The 11,133-nt window shown below is 27.1% G+C and overlaps 1 protein-coding gene across 1 annotated transcript; it reads left to right on the top strand.

The window, feature by feature from the left end:
* The first annotated feature begins 1,434 nt into the window (after window positions 1–1,434).
* LOC112750491 (transcription factor FAMA) lies at window positions 1,435–5,754 on the top strand. The gene is made up of 5 exons (XM_025799235.3): window positions 1,435–1,692; window positions 2,269–2,413; window positions 2,605–3,414; window positions 3,900–4,340; window positions 5,268–5,754. The coding sequence occupies exons 2-5, from the start codon at window positions 2,381–2,383 to the stop codon at window positions 5,355–5,357; spliced, it is 1,374 nt and encodes a 457-aa protein (XP_025655020.1). The 5' UTR covers window positions 1,435–1,692; window positions 2,269–2,380; the 3' UTR covers window positions 5,358–5,754.
* Window positions 5,755–11,133: the final 5,379 nt, after the last annotated feature.

Here is an 11,133-nt window from a genome sequence, read left to right on the forward strand (position 1 = left end):
CTTTCCATTACGAAGCACTTTTTCGAGGTTTTTAGATATCTTTCACTGCTTCTGTAATGTGAGAATCATGACATTTCTGCCTTTGAGTTAGCTTGACAACTTCAAAATTTAATATCTGATATGAGATCTTCTCTTTTTAATGTGTTTTCTTCTCAAGTTTCAGACCAACGTATAACTTAGATAAAATTTCTCTTATATCAACTATACACTTAATCAATTAGTTATCTAACACTTTAATGAAATTTTTAAACTATATTTATGTATGTTAATTATCAAAACTAATATCAGATTAATATGAAGCTAACAAAAAACTATAATGCTACACTAATAAGTGTTTTTTTAACTAAATTCAATCAAGTTAGCACAAGCCTAGCAAAAAAAAGCACGTATATGCGTTACTGCTTCTTCTTCTTGGTGCTTTTTCAACGCAGAAATTTTTGTTTATAACACAGAAATTTTTGAACATAGAACATAAGTTTTTACTGTAAATGTATTTTATTAGTTAGGTGAGTCAATATTTTGGACATATAGTCTTTTAAAAACTTATACGTCATGCATAAAAAAATTTTGTGTTGTGCATCAAAATTTTTCGTGCTGTATACATTTTGTTGGTTGAGTGTCAATATTTTGGACATATAGTCCTTCAAAAATTTGTGTTGTGTATTAATATTTTTGTGTTTGTGTACTAAAATTTTTTGTGTTGTGTACTAAAATTTTCGTGCTATATGTATTGTTAGTTAGGTGTCAATATTCTGGACATGGGGTCTTTTAAAAAATTTTATACTATACACCGAAATTTTTGGGTTGTGAATCAAAATGTTTATACTTTAGTTTTCTCAACATATATAGAAGAAGACGAAGATAATGACAACGACAACAACGATGATAATAATAATAATTATGATGATGATGATAAAGATAAAAGAGAATAAAAAAAAAGAAAGGAGGAGAATAAATTAAACATAAAAAAAATATACTTATAATAATAAGTAGACTTAATTGGACTTAGTCTAAAAATCGTTTCACCGGCTAGTTTTATTTAAAAAAAAAAAAAATTGACGTAACAAAACAAATCACATTAGTATGTGTAACCTATCACATAAATAACTAATGGAGTAAACTAAAAGTTGGAATCTAAAACAAATTTCTAAATTATAAAAATCAAAGACTAGAATTAATTTTTCTATAGGGACCAAAACTAAAACTTAACTATTTTACAAAAAAGCAAAAACATTTTAAACCCAATGGAAAAGAGAAAAAAAAAAAAGAAATTTATGTTAGATACCCAGATAACGAGCATACACTGATTGAAAATTCAAAGTATACGATATTCAGCATTAACACATGAACCTAGGCGGTAAAGTAACCACAAGAGCGTTACTTGCCTGTGACAAACATTAATAAAAAGGAGGTGAACTTGTGAGGTGCAAATTTAATCCACCTCACCTCATTAGGCTCTCTTATACGTCCTTATCTGTGACAATAAAATAAGTCAAACCCAAACCCCAGCGCCCCCACCCCTTTGGCCCATTACATATTCACAAAAACTTCAATAATAAAAAGGCCATTTCCATCCTCCTCTTCGACATAGGTCTACTCTTTGTGGGGTTACTCTCCCTTTCATTATTCTGTGTTCTACAAAAGTCTTCAAGACCCCACTTCACTTTCAATCTTGTCTTCTTGCAAATACAGGTTTAACTTCCTTGCTCATATCTTATATACTGTTCCATCCAGTTATTATTATTTCTATTTTGTATATATGTCAATATGAATATTATTAATTACTAAATCTTTCATAAGAGATGAGCATCTTGTTGAATTTGTTTCAGCTGGATAAATATAGGAAAATATAAATCAATCACTAATCATATAAAATTTGGATGTCCGAAATTTAAGTTTTAAATATATAATTTTTAAAATTTTTAATATGATATTTTTTAATTGATTATTGATTACTTTTACTTGTCTTTCTAACAAGACCAGATTCAAATTATTTCAATTTATTCCCCGGTTCTTCTTCAAAATAACCACACTTGGCGTATGTTTTAGACTTCTGTTTAATTTCAATTCATGGTTTAGGAAAAAGTGATTTATAACTTGATTCTTTTTTTCCTATATTTTTTTTTTTTAATTTCGGAAAAAAATAGAAACACTTAGTAGTAGCTATGCAAATAAAAAAACCAAACACACTATTAATGACTTGCATAATAATCCATTCTTTCTGGTTTTAAATTTTGTATTTGGTGAATTTCACTGATACTCGAACAGAGAGAGGGACCCTCAAGAAACTTCGGTGGTGGGTTTTGTCTTACATCAAGTGATGCTGCTTAGGGCTTCTTCTTTCGATTAAAGTTGACTTTCTTTGATACAAGCTATAATAATGGACAAAGATCATCACATTCACAACTATTCGGTATAGCGTGCTTCTCTCGCTCTCTCTCTCTCTCTCTCTCTCACACACATTGCATTTTTATATGTTCTTATTGGATCCATTACAAGCCTTTGGTGCTAGATCTTTTCATTCTCTCTCACACAAGATTGCACTTATTATCAGTTATCATAATGATGTTGTATTGCACCAACAGTTTTGAATCACTACTGCAGGCACCCATGCCCCCAACCCCAAGCTTCAACACACTAGACTACTCTCTTGATCATAATCACCACCACCACCATCTCATGCAGTTTCGCCAAGGCGAATCTTCTGGAGAACACAGCAACGGGATAGCCGATTACATCCCTCAGCAACAGCAACAACTGCCGCCAGCACCGCCGCCATCGTGTTTTTATAATGCAAACTCTTCTTCCTTTGATAAGCTCAGTTTCGCGGATGTGATGCAGTTTGCAGATTTCGGACCAAAGTTAGCCTTAAACCAAGGCAAGCCCTGCGAAGAACCGGGGATTGACCCGGTCTACTTTCTCAAATTCCCGGTCTTAAATGATAAGATGGATGAACACAATATCATGATGATGAATCACGAAAGCGGAGGCTGCAGCGACGGTGGTGGTGGCAGAGAAGAAGTAGAAACAGAAGCAGAAAACAATAATGATGAGAGGTTCAACAACGGGGAAGAGGAAGATGCTGCCATGGGTGGAGCAGATCAAGAAGATGGAAGGATGAAAGGAGAAGAAGAAACTGCACGCATTTCCGAAGACAACAACTCAGTGCAGATTCGGTTCCTTGGCCATGGTGAAGATCTGGTGCTGAACCAGAAGAGGAACAACAACTCAACGGCGTTGATGCAGGAGAACAACAAGAACATGAAGAGGAAGAGGCCGAGAACCGTTAAGACAAGTGAAGAAGTTGAGAGCCAGCGCATGACTCACATCGCTGTTGAAAGGAACCGAAGGAAACAAATGAATGAGCATCTTCGTGTCCTTAGATCCCTCATGCCTGGTTCCTACGTTCAAAGGGTATGTAACTCTAAATTGCACACAAACTAAGAACTTTTGTTTTGTTTTCTATTTTTCTTTCTTTTCTTTATCATCTTTTTCCTGTATTCGTTCAATACTCTATATATTTCATTACCCTAACTTCCTTCTTAACTTCTTCTATGTTAGATTCATTTGTTTTTATCAAAATTAACAAAATTGTTATATGCATATAAAAAATTAAACATTAAATTAATTATTATAAATATATATTATTTAATATGTATTTATTATTTATTTTATATTTTATATATATTTTATACAAATAACTTATTTAGTAGTTGATGAGTTTTTGTCTAACTGTAATATGGTTGTAAAAATAAATTGTGATATGTAAAAGTTCTATCCTAACTAGATCTATCTTTTTCTTTCTTAAAAAAGATATATGTTACATACGTAATCCAACATGAGATCTTGCTCTTTAGGATAATTGTTTATTAATGTTTTTGTTACTATTTTACGAATAGGGTGATCAAGCATCGATAATTGGAGGAGCTATAGAGTTTGTGAGAGAATTGGAGCAACTACTTCAGTGCTTGGAATCACAAAAGAGAAGAAGGCTACTTGGAGAAGCACAAACAAGACAGGTCGGGGATTCGAATCTCGGAACACAACAGCAGCAGCCTCTTCAACCTCCTTTCTATCCGCCATTGGCATCGCCAAGTGAGCAGATGAAGCTGGTGGAGTTGGAGACCGGACTCCGCGAAGAAACCGCAGAGAGCAAGTCTTGCTTTGCTGATGTTGAAGTCAAGCTTCTCGGATTCGACGCCATGATCAAGATCCTTTCCAGGAGGAGGCCAGGCCAGTTGATCAAAACTATTGCTGCACTTGAAGATCTTCAATTAATTATCCTTCACACCAACATTACCACCATCGAACAGACAGTACTTTATTCTTTCAATGTCAAGGTAATCCATATACATAACGTGATCAACAAACATCCCGCCTATATTTTTATGAGGAATGCTAAGGCCAGCAATTTTGGTATTTTGTAACTATCAATTGGTTATCAATAGTATTTTTAATGGTGTGAAATTACATCTAATGGTATCTAATGGTGGGAGATCTATCACTTTTGTTTTGATGGTTAAATGCTTGTCAGAAAATACAAAAGTTGCTGGCCCCTAGACTTTTCCTATTTTTATTGCGAACCAATTCTTTTGAGTCAAATATTAGTGAAATTTTTTTTAAAATTATTTTATTTATCTTAAATTTTAAATTTTAATTTATAAATATTTAATTTTAAATTTTAAATTATAAAATTAAATTCTAAAAATTATGTAAATCGGCTAAATAAAAATTAGTAATACCTATTGTCTTAATTTATACTATTCAACGTAAAAACTATTTATCTGTCGCTCCAATATTTTTTTTTCCTTTCCAACCTCGAATTTGACCATTAGAAGAGAAAAAGTTAGAGATCATCAAAATTTATTATCTTTTATAATTATTTAGTTATTAATTTAATTTTTTAATTTAATAATTTAACAATATACTTTATCTCATATTTTAAAATATTAATGGCCAAAAATAAAATTATATGGCTTTTTTTTCGGTAGAAAAAGTTGTGCTATTCTAAATTCTATTAATCCAATGTTAATAAGTATTTAAGTTTAATAAACCGATGAAATTACAGTAGAAAATTATCAATGTACTTAAAATTAATTTTACACCGTCGTATTATCCAGTCAAATTTCTTTTAGTTTTGCTACAAATAGTAACCAGGAATTAAGCAGCATATATAATTAATTTGCCCACAAGCAAAAAGAAAAAACATTATTTGAGATCCTTTAATTTGTTCTAACTAATTGTGTAATCTGGTTTAATTTGTGCAGGTGGCTAGTGAGTCAAGGTTCACCGCAGATGATATAGCCGGCTCCGTTCAACAGATATTCAGTTTCATCCATGCAAACACCAGCATATAATAATAATAATAATAATAATAAGAATAAGAATAATAATATAGTTATTATCAAGTTGTGTACCTACACTACTATATATATTTGTCTTATACCCACATATATATATAACAGTTTGACCCTTTTGTTGTTTGGATTTCCCCTTTAATTTGTCCATGTTTGTCTGCATTATGAAGACAGTAGAACAAGAATACAAGATAATTTAAGTTCTATAGCTAATGGCTAATGGCTAAGGTGCATGTCTTACTTTAGTCACTTATATATACATATATAGGCTTACCCGTATATTCTAAATCAGATATATATGTTTATCTGATCTTTTTTTTTTTTATTTATTTATGGAAAGAATAAGTGTAGGAAATTAATAATTTTTTATGGTTAATATTAATTATTTTTATTTTTATTTTTATTTTTTTTTGGTAAAGTTTAGAGTTAAGAATTTAAGATTTTGGATTGAAAGTTTAAAACTTAAGATTTAAAATTTAAGATAAAAAATTAAAAAAAAAGTTAATTGTTATTAATAAAAGAAATTGACTCCCTAATTAAACTCTTATAAAAAATATTATTTAATAATTATCACACTTTGTGTTAATAGCAACTCTATATCAAAGTTAAAAAGGTTGTGGTGGTGCTATTTTGTGGTGCTATATTCTAATACATAGATTCTTAGGACGTTCAAATAACATTCTTTATTAACCTAGTTGGGTTGTTCTAGTGGTTAGCTCACTAGTTCGCTTAAACAAGTGTCGGAGGTTCAAATCCCGCCGCAACGGATTAGTCCTTGACATTCTTTATTAACTATTTTTCTAACATTTTGTTTTATTGTTTTTTCGGTTTCTCGCGTAAGTAAGCTTTGATAGTTGTTTTATTGCAATTAATTATGTTCACGCATAATATTTGGGAGCAAAACTATTTCTCAACGGGATCTCAGTTTAAAAAATGCATAAAAAAATATTAGAGAAGCAGCAAAATTTATTATTTTTAATTAATAATTAGTCAGCAATGTTTAATAATATAAATTAAAGGAAAAGTCTAAGAAGCCAACAATTTTATTAAATTCTGTCCAACATATAACCAGTAAAAGAAAAATGAGTAATCTCTAGTTATTGGATGAAATTTCATACCATTAAAATCATCATTGATGGTTACTTGATGGCTACAAATCACAAAAGTTGCTAGCTTTCTAGCACTCCTTTATATTAAAACTAAAAAAGTATGCTGTTAGATGGTTAAACTAAGAATCAAATTAATAGTTAAAAATATTAACTAAAAATAATAAATTTTATTTGATATTAAATTTTTTCTTAAAAAAATAGAAATATGAGCCAAGTAAAAATAGAAACATGTTAAATAAGATCACAACAGAATGAATTATATTAAATATTTTTCTTAAATTTTACAGAATTCCAAAGTCAGACAAAGTAATATTTACTCAAGACAAATATTTACAAATTACAAATTACAAATTAAAGCACTAAAGATATGATCAACTATATTAGGTATGATCATTTTTTGATTTCCTATGTATTTATTTCTTTTTCTTTTTCTTTTTTTTTTATTTTTCTTCTTTACTCTTCTTTCTTTAAAAAAAAAAGAAAATCTAGAAAGAGAATATGTAAGAGAAGAAGAAGGATAAGAAGAAAAAACAGGAAAAGAAGAAAAGAGATGCTAAAGAAAAAGAAAAAAAAAAGAGAAGAAGAATAAGATGTAAAATAAAAAAAAAAGAAAAAGAAGAGTAAAAAAAAAAATGAAAATATGCAAAAAAAATTAGAAAAAAAACTCAATTAACAGCACGTGAATAAAAAAGATACAATTAAAAATATTTAATTAAAATTATTTACAAATATTAATTACTTGATCGTTCATCATTTAAATTCAAGCCATGCGCTTGAATTTATATACAACAAAATTAAATTCACGGATATATTAGAATTTCGAAAGCACATTATGATTAGTATTTAGCTAAGACACATATTATGAAATATATATAATATATATTAATTAAAATTATTAGAACACAAATGTTTTAGAAATATTTAAAACTTTTTCTATATATATCACATATAACAAATTCTGGTAAGTCTGCTCAAAGAGAAATCAAACCGTTTATTACAGCCACTGTGTGTCTTGGGACTTGGGAGCTTAAGATTCTTTACCTACCCTTTTCTCCTTTATAATTAAAAAAAATGAGGATACTATTACTTTCTATGATTGAATCATATTGTTATTGCGAATTTACGATGAGACCTTATCTTGATATCTCAATTTTGATACACATACTTGCATTACGTCACTGGTCAGCTCGTGGGGAATGTGGCTGTGGCAGAAGGTCTTAGAAACAAAATCTTCAATTTGGGTTTTGCTTCCGTTGGATTCATCAGCACTTAGCATGCAAGTACATAACTCTAAGGTGCAAAGTCAACTTGTCTCGTACCATCTATATATATATTGTGTGTGCCCTTTGGTCTTTGACTTGTCAGAACTAACTATATATTTTGGTCGCATTAGGCTGGATTCAGACAAAGCCATCTTTGTAGGGTCTCTATTTAGCTCAAAAGAATAACAAAAATAGCATCGTATGTGCAAGCCGAGACTAGCAACTAATACTGATGGTAATAAGTCGAAGAAATTACTTAAGAATAACAATTAGATATGATAAATTAAAGTAATAACAACAACATTTAATTATTCTATTTTTTTTATCAAGTCGGAAAAAAAGAAATGTATTGAGTATTCTTTTTATTACCTTATTAGTGTTAACACTTACATTTTAATTTGACATGATAAATTGAAAATATTTTATAATTATAAATTTTTTAAGTTTAACATAATATTATCATCGTCATTATATAATAAATGTATTTAATATGTTGTTTTATCTTTATTCAAAGTAAATACAAATGAAATAGTTTAAAGTTTATAATATTTTTGAACCATAAAAAAAGAGACTTAAAAAAAAAATAAGAACATATATAACTTTAATAGTAGTATGTTAATTTTACACTAAACTTTATATTATAATAAGGATAATGAAAATTTATCGACAACCTAGTATTTTACTAACCTCATTAGAAAAGTAATTGGCATATGATGTTGTGCTCCATGTTACACATTTTATTTCAAATCTAAAAGTATAGTTAATAAATTAGTTATATTTACGACAAATATTTGTATAAAAATGTAAATCATAATATATTACTAAAATAAAAATACTATTTTTTTATCTAAATATTATTAAAAATTTCGTTGAATACGACATTTGTTATTAATGAGTTTGGATTGTTGTCTTTATCTAGAATTAGAATGTTCAAGCTATTGCGACTCTTAATTCTTGACAAAACAACGTAAGTTGCTCATCATTGTTGAACACTGATTTTAGCAAGTAAAGTTCTGCATGTGAAAATAATTGACTACATAGTGAAATACCTTAGTTTTCAATGTTTTTCTCCTCATATATAGTATCTCGTCAGTCAATAATGTTTAAGTTGCATTCCAAACATGATTTAGTTTGTTAACACTATTAGATATTAATAGCATCACAAACAGTTTTTTCAATTGATGACCAGACCTTATTAATAGTTGCAATGAATTTTCTATCGTCACACAATAGTCCATAAAATAGAAAACATCTTGGAAGCTAGGATATGTAATCCCATTAACTGTTATAATAGACTCATATGTTGTGCAACTTTTTTGAATATTTAACAAAATTATCATATAATAGATATTATATATAGCCGGTGGAACATAGTTTAATCTCCCGATAAAATACTCTCTCTTGGGCGGATATCATTCCCTTTCTTCTATATTATAAACAAATTGATTTGAAAACTCAGCATACATTAAAATTTGACTTGCTTCAATTTTTTTGTTAGCTTCCATCTATGCTAAGAGCATCGTACCTTTTCCTTCATCTTAATCCATGATTTTTTCAAGGTTGTCATCATTTTTAAAAATGATATTTTATTTTCCAGATAAATAAAAAGTTAATCTCATAACTGAATATCATAAGTCAAAGTTCTCCACACAGCCTTCTGTGTAACTAAATACCCACAATCATAAAATTATTTGATCTCATAATACATTTTTTAAGAGTGATTTATCTTTTATATTTTTAATACTAATATACCAATAATAACATTTTAAATAAAAAGATAAAAAAAATATTTATTCACTGAAAATAATTTTTTCCTCAACAAATTAAAATTCTTCAAGCACAAAAAAGTTTAATATTACAAAAATATTTATAACAAAATACAATTAAAATAAGGTTTAATTACTCTGTTAGTCCCTATAGTTTTACCAAATTTTTAATTAGGTCCCTATATTTTTTTTTCTTTTCAATTAGATCCCTACATTGCTTTAATTTTGTAATTAAGTCCTTCTTAGTGTAAAAAAATATTAGAGTTAACTGAATATTTCTTCGCAAATTGAAGATACTTATAATTAAAAACTTAATTAAATCTTTGACCGCATGTATTTTGGTAAAAATATTAACTTAATTTTAACATTTTTGACATAAAAAGACGTAATTACAAAATTAAAAGTAGTGTAGGGACCTAATTAAAAGAAAAAAAGGGATCTAATTAAAAATTTGATGAAACTATAGGGACCAATAGAATAATTAAACCTTAAAATAACAATCTAAATAAAAAATACTAAAATAAATAAATTTAGATTTATAGAATAAAATCTTGAAACAAATCTAAATAAATAAATTTACATTGAAATCAATATTAAAATTCCTAGATTTCGTTTTACTCATCTAATATGTGTAAGTGTTTATATTAAAAAAAATACTAATTATAACTTAAAAAATAACAACAAAAAAATTTGTACCAATCTATATACATATATATTTTATATTTTAAAATTAATAAATTCATAAAATTTTAAACACAATTTATAAATTATTTTTTATTAAAAAAATAGTTACAATTTAAAAATTAATAATTAATTAATTATTTTATTTTATAAAGATAAAACGGCATAAAGTATATTTTAAAGTATGTTTATTTTTTATATTTTTATTTTTAATATTAACATATCAATAATAATATTTTAAATAAAAAGATAGAAAAAATATTTATTTTCAAATAAAAACAAATTTTTTTACAAATTGAAATCCTTCAAATACAAAAAAATTAATATTATAAAAAATTTTAACAAAACAAAATTAAAATAACAATTTAAATACAAAATACGAAAATAAATAAATTCAAATATATAGGATGAAATCTTAAAACAAATCCAAATAAATAAACTTAGAATGAAGTTAATATTAAAATTTATAGATTTCATTTTACTCATCTATTATGTGTAAGTATTTATATTTAAAAAATAATAATTGGTTATCCATTATCGACTTCTCTTAGCAAATTTATGAATAGAGTCATAAGAGCCTTTTTAATTGAGGCATGTATTTTTTTAAATTTTTTTAAAAATTTATTAATTTATGAGTAAATAACTTAAAACTAAAAAGTAACAATTTAAATAAATAATAGTAATTTATAATTTAAAAGAGTAGTCTGTAAATAATTTAAAATTTAAAAAATAACCACCTAAGTAAAAATTTAAAATTTAAAAAATAACAACCTAAGCAAAACAACTTAAACAAATAACTTAAGTTTAAAAAGTAACAACCTATTTTAAAGATGGCATTTTGTTTCTGTTTTCAAATTTAATCCCTTATTATTTTGTTTTCGAACTTATTTTTTACTATTACTTGCTTTTTGTTGTTTAGTTATTACTTTTAAATTGTTGATTTCATTATTAAACAATT

The sequence above is a fragment of the Arachis hypogaea genome, chromosome 15, assembly GCF_003086295.3.
Source record: "Arachis hypogaea cultivar Tifrunner chromosome 15, arahy.Tifrunner.gnm2.J5K5, whole genome shotgun sequence".
NCBI classification, from domain to species: Eukaryota; Viridiplantae; Streptophyta; class Magnoliopsida; order Fabales; family Fabaceae; genus Arachis; species Arachis hypogaea.